Genomic DNA, 19,211 nt, shown 5'->3' with positions numbered 1-19,211 from the left:
TAACCACCAGATAGGAATGACCTCTGCAGAGATAAGATATTCTGAGATCTCTGCATTTAATGCGGCTGTACTTGTGCGTACGTGGATTCCTCTGAACGTTGGAAGATCAGTCCTAGGAGGAATGTTTAACTGATACTTGACTTTAGTATCAGTCCTTTGCGCGCATTAAATAATCAGTCTTCAACTGATTCTTCAACTGATACTTCAGTTGGTAACTGCAGTCTTCAGTCTTCAGTCTTCGTTCTTCAGTCTTCAGTCTTCGGTCTTCGACACCGCAACTAAACTAGAAACGAACTCTAACACTTGAGTTCAAAACGATTCTAGTCTATTACATATAAGTCCTATGAATTTTGGTATCATCAAAACAAGGGTTAGGATATTCCACAAGGTTCCCAACATCAACAACACAAAATATGCTGTTGAAGCTGATAGAATATTGCATAAATAACAAAAAAAACCCCTAAATCTGAAAAGACACGGTACCAAAGATTAGGGCGAAAGCGCGGATTGCAGGGATGAGAGCGGGGGTGAAGTCGAAAATTGAGCAAGCTTAACCCAAAACCCCTCGATTTATCTACCTGGATTAGGGCTGTATACGAACCGAGCCGAGCCGAATACCTCCAGGCTCGGGCTCGGTTCGTGAAGATTTGGTTCGGCTTGAGCTCGAATTCGAGCCTAAAAATGAGCTGGAGCTCGGCTCGCTTATATAATACCAAGCTCGAGTTTGGTTCGAATTCGGCTCGCTAATTATTCGTTTATCTCGAGCTCGAGCTTGGCTCGTTAATTATTCGTTTATCTCGAGCTTGGCTCGTTAATTATTCGTTTATCTCGAGCTCGGCTCAAATTTCAAGCTCGAATTCGAGCTCGGTTCGAATTATTTATATATTGAGGTTTCATTAAAATAAAAAAATTATATTTGTTCATATATTACTAAACTATTTATGAATCATAATTTGTAATTTATTTTTAACAGATAATTTATCAAGTTAGTAGTATTTTTTTTTAATTATGAGTATTATTTTTATTATTTAAAAAATATCTAACAAATAAAATATATAAAATTATTATTTAATGAACCTATTCGCGAACATATTCGTGAGCCTATTCACAAACATATTCGCGAATAGGCTCGCGAATAGGTTCAAGCCGAACTTGTTTGCGAGCTCATGAGCCGAACATGCACAGGCTCGAGTTCGGCTCGTTTAGAAAACGAACGAATTTCGAACGAGCTTTTTTTGAGCCGAGCCCCAAATAGTTTGCGAGCGACTTGGTTCGTTTACACCCCTAACGTGGATCACTCTCCTCTTCTCCCTTCGTCTTGTCGCACTGCAAGTGTTGGTGATTCTGTTTTCTCCTTTCTGCCCCTGGATCGGGTTTATTGCTATCAAAATTATTTATTTTTATGTTCACGCAAATTAGGTTTGTAATAAACTTATTATTAATATTATTAGGCCCAGTATTCTTCCCAATTAATAACAAAATATTTTTCACAAAAACAAAGAAATTTATGAATAACATTCACTACACCATATTTTTTAAATATTATTTTATATTTATTTGGTGTCGACAAAGTGAAACGTAAAAGTACCTGCAAAATGAAGGCAAATGCCGTTTGAAGCAAAATCTCGTTACCACTTCCAGCAAAATCTAACTCAGAATTATTCAGAGGCCTCACTTGCAAGCAATAACTGACTCAACTCCAGAATCTAGCCAAAAGTTTTTTCATTTCGTGTGAGTTTCTGTATTTTCTTTTTCTTGTTTAAATTCCAGTATGTATTGCGTCAATCCATTCAGCCTTCAATTTTATTACGATTGGTTCCTGATTTTATCATCCAATTTAATGTCTCCGCTGATTGGAATTGCTCGAATTTACAGCATTCATCTTACTATGGGGCGGGGGTAATGCTGTGCATTTGATGTTTGTTCGTAATTTCACAATCGAAACTGATTTGGTCGACTCATTTTTGATCTGATTTATGTTCGAGTCGTATAGCTCTTGGAACTGGAAGGTTTAGCTATTACTTGGCTTGTTGGATCTGATTCTGGTTAATTATGAGCTCAGTATTATTTCTCTGTAAAAACCAAATGTATCTGTATGGTCATTGAAATGCCATTTCGACTCACATTTCTGTTTTTTTGTTTTTTCTCTGGTTTTGACTTTGTTGCTTATGTGCCAGATAATGCATTTCGGATTTTACAATTTTTTGTTCACATTCCGGGAGGATAAATCATGAATAGTTTTGATGATGAGTTTATTCTTTCTTCTTAAAAACTATTATTTCCTGGTAGCTGTTTGAGCCTGTTCAAGTTTGGCTTAGTTCTTTACCCCTTTCATTTTTCAGTATCTGACGTATTCACTAATGGAGGATGACAAGAAGAAGAGGAAGAAGAACAAAAAGAAGAAGAATAAGCAAGCCAACGAACCAACTGAAAGTGACAAACTTGATGCTAAGGAATCAACTTCTGATAGTCAGAGCCATGTGCAGGAGATAGGAGAGAATTGTGACATTCAAGTGTCAGAGATTGTAGATGCGTCAAATGATACTATAGGGCACATAACTGCAGATGGCAATGGATGTCTTGTCAATGGCACTGAAGTAGTAAGTTTATTTTGATCACCACATGTGATGTCATGGGTATACATGATTTGGAGTTGCTGAAACTGTGATTGTATTGAATCTTTCATCTATCTTCCCTTGCACCAACTTTGTTTACAGACAAACCTGGCTGAAGCGGAGAAACAGCATTGGCTGGATAGAGAGGTAAGGACATGGTTGTACTAACTATTGGTGTGAGTCATTTTAGTACGTGATTTCTTGTTTTCAACATTTTTGAGGAAGAACTGCTAATATGAAGGATCATACAGGCCACTCTTGAAGGAAAAGTTAACAAACTTCAGGCTGAAAAAAATGCTCAAGTACAAAAAGAGGTTGTCTGAACTAAGATTTTTTGACATTTTAGTACTTTTGAACTTTTATTTTCACTATATGTACATATGCTTGACTATTTGTAATTATCTCATGTAAAAATGCCCCTTTCGTGTACAGGCTTGCCTTGAGGAGAGAATCAAGCAGTTGATGGAGGAACACGATGGAAATTTAGAAAAAGTGGTATTTGCATTTGGGTTATTAGTAAATGCATTTGTTTAGAGTTGTTAATAGCTCTTTCAGTGGTATCATGTTCCATCTTCTTTTTCTTTCATTCCGTGGATCAGATCATGACTATTTTGCTTTGACAGGCTAGTCAAAGTGAAAAAATTAAGCAGTTAGAGGACGAAAAGAATGCATCTTTGCAGAACGAGGTAGTGGAATTTTTTCACAGAAACTAGCTTTCTTTAAATTTTTTACTGTGGATGCATTCAGTTTCAAACTTCTTTTATTTGGAGAAGGAACTTAGAAGGGTAGTGTGTGATAATGTTGGCTTGTACAGGCCAGGTTAAAGGAGAGACTGGCAGAATTGGAAAATGAAAAAGATTCATTGATCCAGAAAGAGGTAATCTTATATCATAAAATGTAGGGACTTTGGTGAATTTTTTATTTTCATGTGTGATTTTTATAGTTCTATAATAGCTATTGATAAATTCTATGCCTTTTACAGGGTAGTTGTGAACAGAAAATTCAAGAATTACAAAGGGAAATGAATTCTCAACTGCAGAAAGAGGTAATACTACATTCTTAGATTTTTCTAAGGGTGGAAGGTTTATGGTTACCAAAAGTCTCAAGTACATGCTCTCTTCTTGTTATTTATTTACTATTATTTTTCTTTTGAGTCTGCTTTACATTTTCATCTGTTTTCTTTTTGGGTTTTTGCAAGGAGTTTGATCTATCCTGATGATTTTCTGTAATTTTTACTTTTTAGGCTAGTCTGCAGAAGGAAATTCTACAACTGAAGGGTGAAAAGGATTCCTGGGCCCAGACAGAGGTGACCCTCATCAAATATTCATACTGTGCTGATTTCTTAAGTTTGGGACTCTGCATAAGTTACATTAAAATAAATTCTCTTTGGTAGCAATTTTAGTGTTCAATATTTTCTAAATAGCACAACCACTTTCTTCACAAATACAGTTTCATTTCATAAATTCTGTATGTTGATATTAAAACTTCTTTCATGCAGGCCGGTTTTGGGCCAAAGTTTAATCAGATGGTGGATGAGGCTTCATTATTAAATCTGAAAGTGGTAAAACTGAGTTTTAGCTAACATAAAAATTAATAATAGTATTCCTCATTAAACTTGAGATGTTGAGGTCTTTGTCTGAAATCAAATGAGGAACTAGGGTTGTTTGAATAAGTCAACTTACAGCTTGAACACAACAGGTGAGCCTAGAAGAAACCGTAAAAGAGATGGAAAGAGATGGAGATTCCTGGATCCTAAAAGAGGTACGCTCTGCTTTTATCTCAACTGTTTTACTTGCTCTCTGCTTTAGCTGTTGCATTCTGAAAATTATGTTGCGAAGAAATGCTCCTCTACACCTGTAAACATAAGCAAGGATGGAACTAACCTAACCTGATAGCTTTAAATTAGTTTGGTAGCCGTGAAGCTTTTCAGACCGTGGCTGTTCTAATGATAAATAAATATAAAGATACATCAATCAGTGTCTACATTTGTTGTATAGAAACCCTGATCTCCAAAAGCACGAGACATGAGATGAAAAAATTTGTAGATCACTGTACTCTTGAATACTCAATCTTTGTATATATCAACTTGTTTTTTCTTTTTTCATTATGATAAAGGAAATAAGTTTGACTCAGTGAATGCTAGATGGCAAGGACTGTTGCTTCATTGACTTGTCCATTATATTAATCTTTCAATCATCCATGGTGATAACTTTCAGAGACATTAATATTTTATATGGCTCTTGCACTGTGACAGAACTCAGCACAGGAATCTATTGCCAGCTTGACTGCTGCTAACGCCAAATTAAGAGCTCAGGTACCAGTCTTAGTGACATATATTAATTTGGGTTAAGGTGCAGATAGGCCCCTCAAGTGGAGGCCCTTAGAGCGTTTCAGTCCCCTTACTAACTGTGTGTGCAAATTGGCCCCCGAACTCAAAAAAACGGTGCAGATCGGCCCCTCTGACTTAACACCGTTATGGGCCGTTAGTCAAGGGGGCGATCTGCACCGTTTTTTCGGAGTTCAGGGGCTAATCTGCACCTTTTAACTTTTTAATTAATTCATCTCTCTCGCTCAAAATTTGATCGTCGTTGTCGCTGATTCAAGCTTCGGCGAGGCCGGCGGAGGGCGCCGCCCCTTTCTTTCTCTCTTGGGCCCTAAACCCCGGAGCTCGCTCGACTGCACACGCTTAGCGTCAAGGATGAGCCCTAATTCTCCCATTCCGTCGGAAATCGCCGCCGCAATATCCGGTGAACCCACCGCCTGGCTTTTTTCGATGAGGAGTCGCCTAGCTTTTCTCGATAAGGAGTCGCCTCTTTCTCTCAAATCCGGCGAAATTCGGTGATAAAGGCCGACGATGCCCGTCGCCATCTACACTATCGGCGTGCTGTTGAAGAAGGACGCCTGATCAGATCCGGACCGGTAATTATGGAGTTTCACCGGAAAACACAAGCATTAAACGTAAAGGATATGGAAATCACCGATCTAATTGATTTGTAAGCGGAAGACTGAAAATGAACGGATAAAATTTAAAAGACAGATAAAGGATGAAATGTCTCTAAACCTCTGAATCTAACCCACGAAATGATTTAGGCGAACGAATCCCTAAACCCCAACGTGCAGTTGACGCAGCAACTCGGAGACGCTGAATGACACACGGCGAGGGATGATGAACTCGTCGATTCGTCGATAGGATGGAAGTAGAAGATGGAAGTCCCAAAACCTCTGAATCTAACCCACGAAATGATTTAGGCGAACGAATCCCTAAACCCCAACGTGCAGTTGACGCAGCAACTCGGGGACGATGAATGACACACGACGAGGGATGATGAACCCGCCGATAGGTTGGATTTGCTTGGGCAAAATCCAGGAAGAACTCGAACTTCTCAAGAGAGAATAATCTCACAAATTTCATATATCATCAAAGTTAGTTTTTGTTCCATACAGCCGCCATATATATAGGCAAAATAAAACCTTAATTTAACGAAGGACATAACCGTAAAAACAAGGAAACAAAAGAAACTTGTTCAGCAAGCTAAAATAACCCTAGCGAGAAAACCAGCTCCGTACGCTCTGCTCTTTACGTCCGCTCCTCTCCTCTGGAAAGCCGGGGTTCCTCTGGCGGGAGGATTCCTCTGGCAAAGCCGACTCCGCTGCGCTGGCATTTTGATTCCTCTGGCTAGTCGACTCCGCTGCGCTGGCATTTGATTCCTCTGGCTAGTCGACTCCGCTGCGCTGGCATTTTGATTCCTCTGGCTAGTCAACTCCGCTGCGCTGTCATTTGGATTCCTCTGCCCTGCTTGATTCCGCTGGCGAGCTTGATTCCGCTGCTCTGGCGCGGAACTCATCTCTGCTCTGGCGCGAGCGTAGCTCTGTTCGGGCTGCATCAGTAGCTCTGTTCGGGCTGCATCAACGCCTCCAAATCAGAGACCATGGCCAACATGATCTCGATCTCGATTGGGGTCACGATCACCGCCTACGGCGAGGCGAAGTTCGATTCGTTGGGGGTGATTCTGCAATTGGGGGGCGGTGACGTTCGAGGGAGAATTCGAGTTTTCATTTCGATTATGTGATTTTCGGGAGCAATGACGCCGATTTGGAATTCTCGATTTGGGGCTTGGGAACTTGATTTCGTGATTTTCCTCATCTGACGGCGATTGACGCCGGAAAAGTTGGTCGGAGAAGATGAGATGTGATTTTTTTTAATGAACGGTGTGCAGATTAGCCCCCGAACTCCGAAAAGGGAAAAGGTGCAGATTAGCCCCTGAACTCCAAAAAAACGGTGCAGATCGCCCCCTCTGACTAACGGCCCATAACGGTGTTAAGTCAGAGGGGGCGATCTGCACCATTTTTTTGAGTTCGAGGGCCAATCTGCACACACAGCTAGTAAGGGGACTGAAACGCTCTAAGGGCCTCCACTTGAGGGGCCTATCTGCACCTTAACCCTATTAATTTTAATGAAATAGCTAAAAGCAACTTTGTTTGACAACGTGAGGATATCTTTACTTGCAGAATCAGTTAGGCCCTCGATATTTTATTGAATTTCGTTCAGATATGACTTCTCTAAGATTGAAAGTGTAGTTTAGAAGAGAAAAGATGACTTCTTATTGGAACATTACAATGCATGTAAGATCTAAGTGTGAAAGACTAATTTTTCATGTTTAGTATTCCTCCAATTTTGATAAATTTATTTTGTGGAAATCCTGCTAATGAGTAGAATGTTGCTGCTCAACGAACATGCAACCCCTTAGCACTAATTACTCATAATGTCCAATTTATTCTGATAGTAGAAATTAAAATCAGAGCATGGCAGGTGGAGGAGCTGGAGCTATCCAGGGACAGTCTCTTTAGTGAAACACAACAGTTGAAAGAAGTCATTTCCAGTCTACAATTACAAATTAACACCCTTGAGATGGACAAACAGGTATCAAGATGTCTTCTCTGATCTTGCTACTCAATATCTGTTCCTTACCTTGGTATCTCATATTTCTAGAAGGAACTCATTTTTTCATTTCGGTTTGTTATCAGTAAAAATTCTGTAAATACTGTCGCTATGGATAAGCTTTTATTTTGTGATTCAGACTCCAGAAGATGGTCGTGCAAACTATGAGGCAGAAGCTGCTAGCGCACTGGTTGAGAAATTGGTTGCAGAAAATTCAGAGCTTGTTGAAAAGGTATGTTACCTATCTATCGAAATTGTCATGGTTTCAACTGTGATAGGATGATTTATGTCTCTGGCTGTTCTTCAGGTTAATGAATTGTACGCTGAGCTTGAACAGAGCGGTGCAAGAAACGAACAATTTCCCAATGTTGCTGGGGCTGTAACTGCTCAATCTGCTGCAGCTCTTATGCCTGATTTGGCTGACAGGCACGTAACGGAGAAGGCCATATCGGAAGCTAGCAAGATGATCTCTGTCTCGGACAGCATCCAGTCTTTGGAAGATGTCATGGCCAAAGATGAGAGGAATGGTGAGCTCGTGAATGTGAAACCTGGTGTCGCAAATTCTTCAGAAATAATAGAGGAAGATGAAATTGTGCAAATCCCATTGGATGAGAATGAAGTAGTGAAGGAATCTAATATGGAGGCAGCTCAAAATGATGACGACGTGGATGTCTCGCTCACTGATGCACCGTTGGTTGGTGCTCCATTCCGTTTGATATCCTTTGTAGCTAGATATGTTAGTGGAGCTGATTTAGTGAATACCAACGCTGGAAGATCAGGCTAGGCAGACTGCAACAAAGATTGCCTTTTTTTGATATAGAGAGAGATATACAACCGTAGCAGTTTTCTAGGGAGAGCTAGTCACATTTATACACTTTTAAACCTTACTACAAATCTAATGTCAGCCTCTTTTCTGTTATGTAGATTAACAATGTAGAGTGATTAACGATTGATTATTGTTTACTGTTATTGACTTGTTACATATGGATATCTAATAGAAATCAAAATGAGAAAGGATTATCACTGTCTTCTTGCATTAATTCTACATGATTGAACAAATAAGCTGCAACTCCTTTGGCTAGTGGTGCCATATATGGAGATGCAATGAATGATTACAATAATGTGGGACTAGTGCTGGACGACGGCTGGTTCCCGGAACCCGATAGCTGCCGGAGTTCCTCGATCATCCTGACGACTTCATCCATCGCAGGTCTCATCTCCGGCACCTTGGCCACACAGGTCATTGCAATCTGGAGCATCTGCACCATTTCTTCTTCAACACTAGCCTGGTACTTGATCAGATCAGCGTCGAAAACCTCAGCCGTCCATTCCTCTCTCACGACGGATTGGACCCATCGCGGCAGATCCATGACATCTTCTTGCCCCAGTGTCTGAATTGGTGCTTTGCCTGTGAGCAATTCCAGGAGCAGAACACCAAAGCTGTAGACATCTGACTTCTGAGTGTGTCTCCCCGTCTCAACAAGCTCGGGTGCCCGGTATCCAGCACCTCTGGGTGGAGTTGTAGGGACTCCCATTAGAGGAGTGAGGCCAAAATCTGCAACACAAGCATTTGAGTCATGGCTGAGAAGGACATTGGAAGACTTGATGTTTCCATGAGTAAGTCTGGTTCCAGCAGTTGAATGAATATGTGCTACCCCTTTGGCCACTCCTAAGCAAATCTTGACTCTAGTTTCCCAATCAAGAATCCTTCCATTTTCTTTGTTCCCTGCATAGATAACAACATCACTGAGTAAAAAACTTGAACTGATATTTTTTAACACTGTTTCTTGCATTCTGCAGGTACCATGGAGTCGGGTGGAGAGGCTGCCAGCGGGTACGTGGTCGTATACTAGGAGCTTCTCGTCTTTGGAATGGTAGTAAGCGCGAAGGGGGACAACGTTGGGGTGAGGCTGCACATTGCCAATGGCCTTCATCTGCTGCTCAAACTCTCTCTTCCCGGAGAGCACTTCTCTGAGGCGCTTCACCACCACCGTGGTTCCTTCCTCCAAGACGGCCGTGTAGGTTGTGCCGTAGGTTCCTTTCCCCAGCACCTCGGCCGAGGCTCGCAACAAGTCCTCAAGATTGAAGCTATAGGAACTGCCTTGAAAGAATATGAGGTTGTTCTTCTCTGCCTCTTGCACTCCACTCCCAAACTCTTCCTTAGGCGCCTCGCCTCTTCTCCCCTCAGCCCTGTTTCCTTTGAGCGATCCTCCTCCAGCTGCTCGCCTCCGCTTCAAACAGAAAACTAACAATGCCGAGGCTGCAACTGCTGCCACTGCAGCACCACCCACTCCCAGAGCAACTATACTTGATGTGCCTAAACTTTTGCTGGATTTGTGAGCTTCAGGAACTGTTGGGGAAAATGGGGTCTGTGCAGAAGGAGATGGCGGGGGGAGAGCTTGAGATGGAGGAGGAGGAGGCGAAGGAGAAGGCGCAGGCGAAGGAGAAGGTGAAGGGGAAGGAGAAGGAGGAGGTGATGCTACATGGCAGCTTTGCAGGGGCTTCCCACACAACTTAGAGTTTCCATTGAATGAAGAAGCAGAGAACCTCTGCAGGTGAGATGGGACAGAGCCATTGAGATTGTTATTGCTAAAATTCAACTGCTTGAGTTCTGGAAGGTTGAGGTCAGGTATGAAGCCAGAGAGAGAGTTGTTTTGAAGGAATAAAGCAGTGAGGCGTGTGAGATTCTGGAGTGTTTGAGGGATGTTCCCTGTCAATGAGTTGAAGGAGAAATCAACAACATTGAGCAGAGGAGATTGGAAGGAAGGAATGTCACCGGTGAATCTGTTTTGCTGGAGATTGACATAGCGCAGGGAATCAAGAGAGAGAAGGTCGGATGGAAGGGTGCCATTGAGGTAGTTTGATCTGAGGCTGAGAGTGGTGAGGGAATCCAACCTTGCCAAGGTGTTCTCCGGGAGAGGGCCGAGCAGTCCGTAGGCGGGCAGGCGGAGGGCCACCACCCGGCTGCCGTCTGAAGAGCAAGTGACTCCAGCCCAAGAGGTGCAAAGTGTGGAAGCGTTTCTCCAGTTGAGTCTCCTCGCATGAGTCATGGCGGAGGCGAAATCAAGAAGGGCGTCGCGGTCCGAGCTGAGATCACTACTCATCATAGTCACCATGTAGAAGAAGAAGAAGAAGAAGAAGAAGAAGCAACATGTTGAGAATGAGGAATGTTGCAGCTTCATCATTGGTGATTGGAAGATTAATGGAGGCCTCTTTTCAGCATTTGGTTTCTTTCATTCTTTCTCCTGCAGGCATATGGTACTATATATATATATATATATATAAAACAAATCATTCATTCAATCTATGGAGTCAACATAAACTCTCAACTCCAATAACATTGTTTTCTGGTTGAGCTAATTGAATGCATCTAAAAAACTAGACTGATTAAGATCACACTTTTCTGTTAAAACAGTTGATGAGTATGGAAGCACAGAGAGACAGCATGCAGATTTTGAGATCAACAAATCAGACAAACTCACAGTGAGAGAAGGAAGGGAACTGAACAGTACCTTCAGTGGTGAGGTGGGATGAAACAAGACATCATGGAAGCTTTAAAGTAGGTTAAGAGAGAGAGAGAGAGGGAATATTATGAAATGGGAAGAGAATTCCTCTCTAACACAACGTCCAGCAACGGCATTATTATTCTACTTTTGCACATTCTTTCCTTTTGTAGCATCTCTTTTCTTGTTGGCGTTGATAAAGAAGAAGATGAAAGTTGAGGAGAATTTGTGGGAGCAAATTGAAAAAAGAAAAGAGAAGAAAAAAAGTGTTGGTTGTGTTTGTGTGGAGATATATATTTTGTTGAGATTAGTTCAAGAATTAGTTGTCTCCGTCAAGCCAACGTAGTCTGCTCGCACCAATCTCGATATCCCTTTTTCTCTTTATTGTGGAATCGATTAACGTAAGAATAAGATGCAACCACTTCTCAACTAATATTAATTCAGTCAAAATGGTTATGAATTATATTTGGTTAGGTTGTTCAACATTATTGCACTTAGTAGCCACTCCACCGCAAATACGACCTTCTTTTTAATTTTGCAGGTGGACGAACAAGAAAGAAAATTAAATTAATTAAAGCATACATATATAATAAATGCAAAAAAGAGAGTAATCAATCATGCAGATGAGATGACCTAATCATTAAGCAACAAATAAAGAAATGCCCATTTGTTGCTGTTTGGTTATGATTTAGTAAAAAGAAAAATAGTTTGTGGCGTTGACAAAAGTATGGGCAGTTGAGGTTTGGTGTAAATCTGATCGCTTAAGTGAGATTCTCCACATAAAAGAATACTAGTATGATTGCATGAGAATACAAAAATAGTGTTGGGGTGGAAGACAAAATTTTATTTGGAATTTTTTACTTACTCAAACTCCAGCTGACAAATTGAATTTTTGAATTGGAAATAATATGTAATTTTACAGTAACATTTTCTCATTTACCAGCTCTTCTCTGCAACATCTTCAAAGATGATCAAGACTGGTAGAGGAGAAGAGAAATCCCAACGGTTGATTTGGTTGTCACATGGGCTCCAATTATAACAACCCAAATAAGAAAAGCCCATAAAAGATTATGGTATTTTTTTCTTTTTCTTTTGTCTATGAGGATCAATAATGGTTCTCCAATCCCCACCCTTGGTAACTCGAAATACCGACCTAATGGTTGGAGTGGAAACGTCTTACCAATTGAGCTGCGCTTCATTGTCACGTTAGCAACAATAAAACAAAAATTTTCATGTAATGGATTACTATGCAAAATTAGACAGTCGTAGAAAACATCCAAACAAAATAAAAGTCTGGTGAATTTACGCATAATCAAGACTAAAACATAGTAATAAATTAAAAAGAAAATTGAAGAATGCATCTAGACAAGAATCCTTGAAATAGTTTGGTTATTCCTTGGTCTTTTTCTTGGTGCTTTTCTTGGTGTTTTTGTGTTTGAGTATAAAGGGAATGAAGGATTTAGAGGTCATGTATGGTCGAAGAACCTCTGGTATCTCCAGCCCATCCTCCTTCTGGTTGTTCTCAATGAGGGCACACATGGTCCTCTCCGTTGCTGTCAGTGTCGAGTTTAACATGTGTACATACTCTTTACTCTTGCTGCCGTTGCTCTGCAACACATAACACTACACTCAATATATCTGAATATAAACAATTAAGCCAGACCAGCTCTACCTATACCTTTTTGTGTCCATATCGTATTTCTAATCTTCTCGACTGATAGTCTGTGCAATTTGAACAGGAAACGAATTCTCTATAAGTCTGCGACGCTGGAAACCATCCTTCCAAGTCATACTTCTTTGCAGCAGCATCATTCAGAGACAACTCGATACGGAATATTAAGCTGAGTATATAATTTCACAAAAGCATCTAAGTTTAGGCAAATAAAATTGATGAAAAGAGGAGGGGCCAAAACAAACATACCAGCTGGTAAAAATCCTCTGAATTTTTGAGCATTTCTTCATGCATTTGCCATGAATCATTTGCGTTTGGACTAGTCATACACAACTGTTCAATCTTTTCAAACTGATGATTACGGAAAAGTCCAAGAGTATCTCGACCGTGCGAACCAGCTTCTTCCTGAAGCACGGAGAAAATCCTGCATATCTAAAACAAAACCAAACATCAAAACAGGTAGCATAAACCAACATAACAAGACAAGCAAATTGTTTTCATAGACACCTCAAAGGCAGTTGGGTAGGATGAATCCAATCGTTTCGATGATAAGCGCAAAGCGGCTGTTCAGCAGTAGCTATTAGATATTTGTCGTCTCCTTCTACCTGTTACACACAGTATTAATTAATTAAGGTATAAGCTATTGGAGGAGAAGAAAAGGTTACCTTGTAAAGCTCGTCATGAAATTGAGCCAACTGGGCACACTCAGCCATAATATATTGCCGCATGAAGAAAGGAGGCTGCTTCCCCTTAAATCCCCTCTTTCTCAAAAAATCAAGACCAAACATGATTAGTGCTTGATTAAGCTCTAGTCCATTATCTTCCAGATAGAAACCTCTACCTCCCGCAACATCTGCACCTAAAATATTCAAATATATATGCTTGATCAATTTCACTTGCAAAATGTATTTTAATTTTAATATAAAGTGAGTACCTCTGCAATTTCTAGAAGCTCAACAAGCTCCACGTGATTCTTGAGTTTTGGCTCCATCCTCTTCTCTCCCCATGACCTTATAACAACGTTGTTATCCTGACACTACAAAAAAACGCGAAAATAGCGGCCAAAATTACCGACGGCGGCGCCGCCGCCGGCAATTACCGACGGCACGGCGGCGGCAAAAAAGGCGACCCGCCTTTTGACTATTACCGGCGCATTACCGACGGCAAATGGGCCGCCGCTAATTAGCGGCGGTTACGCCGCCGCTAATTTAAATATATATTAATATAAATATATATTATTTATTACCGACGGCAATTGCCGTCGGTATTTACCGGCGGCAACCGGCCGCTGCTAATCACCACCGCCGGTGACATCCGGCGATAGCACCACCACCGTCCGGCCAAAATTACCGACGGCATTTTTCCGCCGCTAATTACCGACGGCAAATGTTAATTACCGAGGGCAAATGCCGTCGGTAATTTATTTATTTTTTTTTAATTTTTTTTTTATTTATTTTTTATTTTTTTTTCATTTTTTTTTTTCATTTATCATCTAATAAATTGATCAAAGATAAAAATACAAAAACATTAAAATCAAATATATATTGAAATACAAGTGAATTTAAACATTGATTATTACTAATCTAAGATTATTACTAAGAATTCAAGATTCTTAGTAAGAAACTTATAATTATAACTTAAGAATGTTAATTTGATTAGTGATTCACTCATCAATCATCACTAATCCAAGATTATTACCAAAAATTTAAGATTCTTAGTAAGAATCTTATAATTATAACTTAAGAATGTTAATTTGATTAGTGATTCACTCATCAATCATCACTAATCTAATATTATTACTAAGAATTCAAGATTCTTAGTAAGTAACTTATAATTATAACTTAAGAATGTTAATTTGATTAGTAATTCACTCATCAATCATCACTAAGAATTCAAGATTCTTAGTAAGAATTTTATAATTATAACTTAAGAATGTTAATTTGATTAGTGATTCACTCATCAATCATCACTAATCCAAGATTATTACTAAGAATTCAAGATTCTTAGTAAGAAACTTATAATTATAACTTAAGAATGTTAATTTGATTAGTGATTCACTCATCAATCATCACTAATCCAAGATTATTACTAAGAATTCAAGATTCTTAGTAAGAAACTTATAATTATAACTTAAGAATGTTAATTTGATTAGTGATTCACTCATCAATCATCACTAATCCAAGATTATTACTAAGAATTCAAGATTCTTAGTAAGAATCTTATAATTATAACTTAAGAATGCTAATTTGATTAGTGATTCACTCATCAATCATCACTAATCCAAGATTATTACTAAGAATTCAAGATTCTGAGTAAGAATCTTATAATTATAACTTAAGAATGTTAATTTGATTAGTGATTTACTCATCAATCATCACTAATCCAAGATTATTACTAAGAATTCAAGATTCTTAGTAAGAATCTTATAATTATAACTTAAGAATGTTAATTTGATTAGTGATTCACTCATCAATCATCACTAATCTAATATTATTACTAAGAATTCAAGATTCTTAGTAAGTAACTTATAATTATAATTTAAGAATGTTAATTTGATTAGTGATTCACTCATCAATCAACACTAAGGTTATGAATGGTGTATAAACTAGATTGATAAAAAAAAAAAAAAAAAAATCGAAAATTAATAATAAATTAATTAATAAATATTTTTCCGACATAAAAATAAGAACGGAAACGAGCCCAATCCGTAATTAACAACATTTTTTGTATATCATCTCGACATATTCTAAGGTTATGAATATATATGATATTGTATATTGAAGTAGACTTTAAATGAATTAATAGATACTATATATATCAATAATACGAGTGTTCTGTACTGGTGACCATTCGAAAAGAACTTCAAGGTTAAGCGTGCTTGACTTAGAGCACAACTAAGATGGGTGACCGACTGGGAAGTTCGTCTAAATTATGCAATACTGTATAAATACCGAAATAAATTGTGGATATACAATAAAATAAATAAATAAATAAAATAAATAAATAAAAAAAATAAAATAAAAAAAATAAATTAAAAAATATTACCGAGGGCAAAATGCCGTCGGTAATTACCGACGGCATTTTGCCCTCGGTAATATCGTGAACAACTCCGGCGTGTGCGCCACCACCGTCCGGTGGAAATTACCGACGGTGATCTCGCCGCCGCTAATTACCGACGGCAAACGCCGTCGGTAATTTTCCGGCAACTCTCCGCCGTTCAACGGCGGTATTTAACGGTGGAAATGCCGGCGGCTTCGCCGCCGTTAATTGCCGGCGGCGGCCGATCGCCGTCGGTAATGGCGTTGCCGACGAACCGTTTAGCGACGGCGAGTTGCCGCCGGTAACGCCGCCGGTAACACTATTTACCGGCGGCCGTCTTTTGTTACCGACGGCATTTCGCCGTCGGTAATTCACGATTTTTTTGTAGTGTGAGAAAATGTCACATTTCATTGAAAATCCAGGCATGAACAAAGACCTCAAAGGCTCAAACACACCTCATTATTGTCAACAGGGACAGAATCATGCACTAGGTTTCCAATGTTTCGTAATCTAGAGTGCAATGCTGTTAGAGCCTCCTGCACCTCCGCCTCATTTTCTACAATCCCTTGTTTGTTTTTATCTCTACTTTCAATCAAATGTCGTGTATCTTCTTCGGCCTTTCAATCAAACAAAGGTTGAGGTTTTCAGTATATAGCCTGATGCAGCCCAAGGTTCGTCTGTGCAAGACCCGGTGCATGTTCCTGTTGGTCCAGTTACAAGAGCTAGAGCCAAGAAGTTCAAGGAGAGCTTGATGATCTTAGTTGAAGAAATTTGGAAGCAAGAATTGATGAAGAAGCCAATTGGAGATTGTGGAGTTGGCGAGTTGAGCCCATGTTTGATTAATCTTATTACTTGCGAGTGGGCCGAAGTTTGAAAGACTTCTTTTTATTTATTTAGCTTTGTTTTCGCAACCCATTATCCTTAGGGCTTGTTATTTTCGGATTTTAGTAGTAAGGGCCTTGTTTGGCTTATTAGGGCTTGTTTTTAAGCTATTTCCTTATTAGATTAGGTTTAGCCTTTGCCTATATAAGGCTCCCTATGTGTTGGACGAAAATTAGCCTACTTTTATCAATAAACTTGTGAGTTTTATTTCTCTCTTGAGAATTCTGAATTCCTCTTGATTATTCCAAGACGAATTCAATTATCGACGTAACGGCGAGTCAACCAACCCTCGTCGGGTGTCATTCAGCGTCCCCGAGTTGCTGCGTCAACCTCACGTTGGGGTTTAGGGATTCGTTCGCCTAGATCATTCCGTGGGTTAGATTCAGAAGTTTTGGGATTCCATCTTCTGTTCGTTTTCCAAGTCTTCCGTTTGCGTGGTGTTCGATAGATCGGCAAGGATCGTATCATTTGGTATCAGAGCCGCGTTTCGTATCCAGGTTTCGTCTTTTCGTTTCTGTGTCAAGGGTAGAATTTTAGGGTTTCCGTTTTCTGCGTTTTAGTTTCTCTACGTCCGAGTTTCTGTTCCGCTTTCTGCGGTAGTTTTAATTCCTAGGGTTTCAATTTTACCTAGGTCTGATTTTGTTCTGCTGTGATTTCTGCGTGGTCTGAATTACTCATAAACATACACGCTTATACACATCTATCATCATACGACTTACACATCCATATAAAAATCCATACGTTATAACTTTGTTTGGTTCTTGATTTTTTTTTTCAGATCCTATAGTCCGTTAGGGATCAAAAAAAAAGTATAGAATTTTCGAAAATTTTCTTACAGCATCTTGTTCCTACAGTTCATTGGCATCGTATAGAGCCTTTTGGGGCCGTTTCTGCGTACATTTTTTTCGGTTTTTGATTATTTCTCGTTGTGTTTTCTGGAGTCCTTGGGTAGTATAGAACCTTTCGGGGCAGTTTCGGCGTACACTTTTTCCGATTTTCGTTTACGTCTCGTTGTGTTTTCTGGAATCCTTGGGTAGTATAGAGCGTTTTGAGCCTATTTCTGCGCAGTACTTTTTGGGTTGTTCAGTCTGCGTTTCTGGTTGTCTTCGATTTCGTTTAGGGGTTTTCCCACTTTTTCGTGTCCGTTTAGTGTTGTTGGTGTGGTCTCTTGTGGGGCGTTTCGTTGAGTGCTCTCGTTGAGACAGTTTGGCAATCTCGTTGGTGCAGTTGGTTTTTGAGTTCAGTTGGTAGATTGAGGGAATTTGATTCCTTGAGAGAGAAATTGAGCGGAAAAAGGCAAGAGTGGTGAGACTATTAGAGGGAAAAAGCCGTGATTTGTGTGATACACGAGCGCTGAGTGATTTCATCTTGAGTGATACACGAGTGTTTGTGAGGTGGTGAGGTCCTTTTATTTCACTAACCGTTTCTTGTTTTCTGTCTGTGTCACTATGTCTAAGAAAGATGAACAGGGTGCAGATTTGAGCGATAGCCCTGTTATGGATCCAAAGTTTAAACTCGTGTTGGAGGCACTTCGCTCAGAATTTGGCAAGATGCTACAATCAAAAATGGAGGGAGTGTACGACAAGATCGAACAGATGGAGCAGTCTCATTCTTGAGAGATCAATTTCACACGAGGAGGCCGAGGCGGGCGAGGAGGCCGTGATGGTAGAGGAGGTCGATTCCACCGTCCGTATGAGGAGCATGTAGATGATACAGAATTTGAGGAAGAGGACGATGGCGGCAGAACGTGGAAAGATAACAATCTGGGCAACATCAAGATGAACATTCCTCCCTTCCAAGGGAAGAATGACCCCGAATTGTATCTTGATTGGGAGAAAAAGGTGGAGCTTATGTTCGAGTACCACAACTATTCAGAGCTCAAGAAGGTGAAGTTGGCAGCGATTGAGTTCTTAGATTATGCACTTGTTTGGTGGGATCAGATGGTGACGAGTAGGAGGATAAAAACAGTGAGCCACCTATTCAGACTTGGCAGGAGATGAAGGTTGTGATGAGGAAGCGTTTTGTGCCGAATCATTACTACCGCGAGCTTTTCAACAAGTTGCAGACTTTGAGGCAAGGCAGTCGGAGTGTGGATGAGTATTATAAGGAGATGGAGGTTGCCATGATTCGAGCCAATGTGGTGGAGGAGCGAGAGGCGACCATGGCGAGATTCTTGACTGGTTTGCATTGGGATATTCGTGATAAGGTGGAGTTGCAGCACTACGTTGAGTTGGAGGACATGGTTCACATGGCCATAAAGATCGAGAATCAACGCAAGAGGAGGGGCAACAACAGCAGCAACCAGCGCCAGAATCAGGGCAATTGGAGACAATCGCAACCAGTTTCTAGTGGTTCCTCGTCAAAAGGGAATCAATGGAAAAAGGAGGCACCGCCGAGAGAGGAGAAGAAGCAGTTCGTTAGGTCCCGACCCGAGGGATCCGGTGCAGCAAATCAGGGCATTCCGGTCGTTTCCGATGGTCAAAATCGAGATAAGAAGTGCTTCAAGTGCCAAGGCTTCGGGCATATTATGAGTGACTGCCCGAACAGGAGAATTATGATCA

At 40.2% G+C, this 19,211-nt stretch overlaps 2 protein-coding genes and 1 pseudogene across 11 annotated transcripts; 1 reads left to right on the top strand and 2 right to left on the bottom strand.

Annotated features, from left to right (window-relative positions):
- Nucleotides 1-1,552: 1,552 nt before the first annotated feature.
- On the top strand, nt 1,553-8,536 carry LOC131019800 (uncharacterized). Of its 6 annotated transcripts, none has more exons than XM_057948387.1 (15): nt 1,554-1,731; nt 2,343-2,600; nt 2,718-2,762; nt 2,867-2,929; nt 3,048-3,107; nt 3,239-3,301; nt 3,430-3,492; nt 3,598-3,660; nt 3,859-3,921; nt 4,114-4,176; nt 4,314-4,376; nt 4,870-4,929; nt 7,426-7,536; nt 7,694-7,786; nt 7,862-8,536. In XM_057948387.1, exons 2-15 carry the CDS (start codon nt 2,361-2,363, stop codon nt 8,336-8,338), a joined length of 1,527 nt encoding a protein of 508 aa, XP_057804370.1. In that variant the 5' UTR covers nt 1,554-1,731; nt 2,343-2,360; the 3' UTR covers nt 8,339-8,536. The 6 variants fall into 6 exon arrangements, with proteins under 6 accessions (XP_057804373.1, XP_057804370.1, XP_057804371.1 ...); XM_057948385.1 differs by having other exon boundaries at nt 1,556-1,731; nt 3,048-3,110; XM_057948386.1 differs by lacking the exon at nt 1,554-1,731 and adding an exon at nt 1,778-1,899 and having other exon boundaries at nt 3,048-3,110.
- Nucleotides 8,537-8,561: 25 nt separating this feature from the next.
- LOC131019795 (probable inactive receptor kinase At5g58300) lies at nt 8,562-11,725 on the bottom strand. 5 transcript variants are annotated; one of them, XM_057948376.1, is made up of 3 exons: nt 11,067-11,725; nt 9,359-10,799; nt 8,562-9,280 (listed from the first exon to the last, which is right to left on the bottom strand). In XM_057948376.1, the coding sequence occupies exons 2-3, from the start codon at nt 10,737-10,739 to the stop codon at nt 8,667-8,669; spliced, it is 1,995 nt and encodes a 664-aa protein (XP_057804359.1). In that variant the 5' UTR covers nt 10,740-10,799; nt 11,067-11,725; the 3' UTR covers nt 8,562-8,666. The 5 variants fall into 5 exon arrangements, with proteins under 5 accessions (XP_057804359.1, XP_057804360.1, XP_057804357.1 ...); XM_057948377.1 differs by having other exon boundaries at nt 11,037-11,440; XM_057948374.1 differs by having other exon boundaries at nt 9,359-10,815; nt 11,067-11,440.
- Nucleotides 11,726-12,273: 548 nt separating this feature from the next.
- Nucleotides 12,274-16,419, bottom strand: LOC131019816 (serine--tRNA ligase, cytoplasmic-like; annotated as a pseudogene).
- Nucleotides 16,420-19,211: the final 2,792 nt, after the last annotated feature.

The sequence above is a fragment of the Salvia miltiorrhiza genome, chromosome 4 (genome assembly GCF_028751815.1).
Source record: "Salvia miltiorrhiza cultivar Shanhuang (shh) chromosome 4, IMPLAD_Smil_shh, whole genome shotgun sequence".
Classification (NCBI taxonomy): domain Eukaryota; kingdom Viridiplantae; phylum Streptophyta; class Magnoliopsida; order Lamiales; family Lamiaceae; genus Salvia; species Salvia miltiorrhiza.
This window is presented reverse-complemented; position numbering and strand designations above follow the sequence as displayed.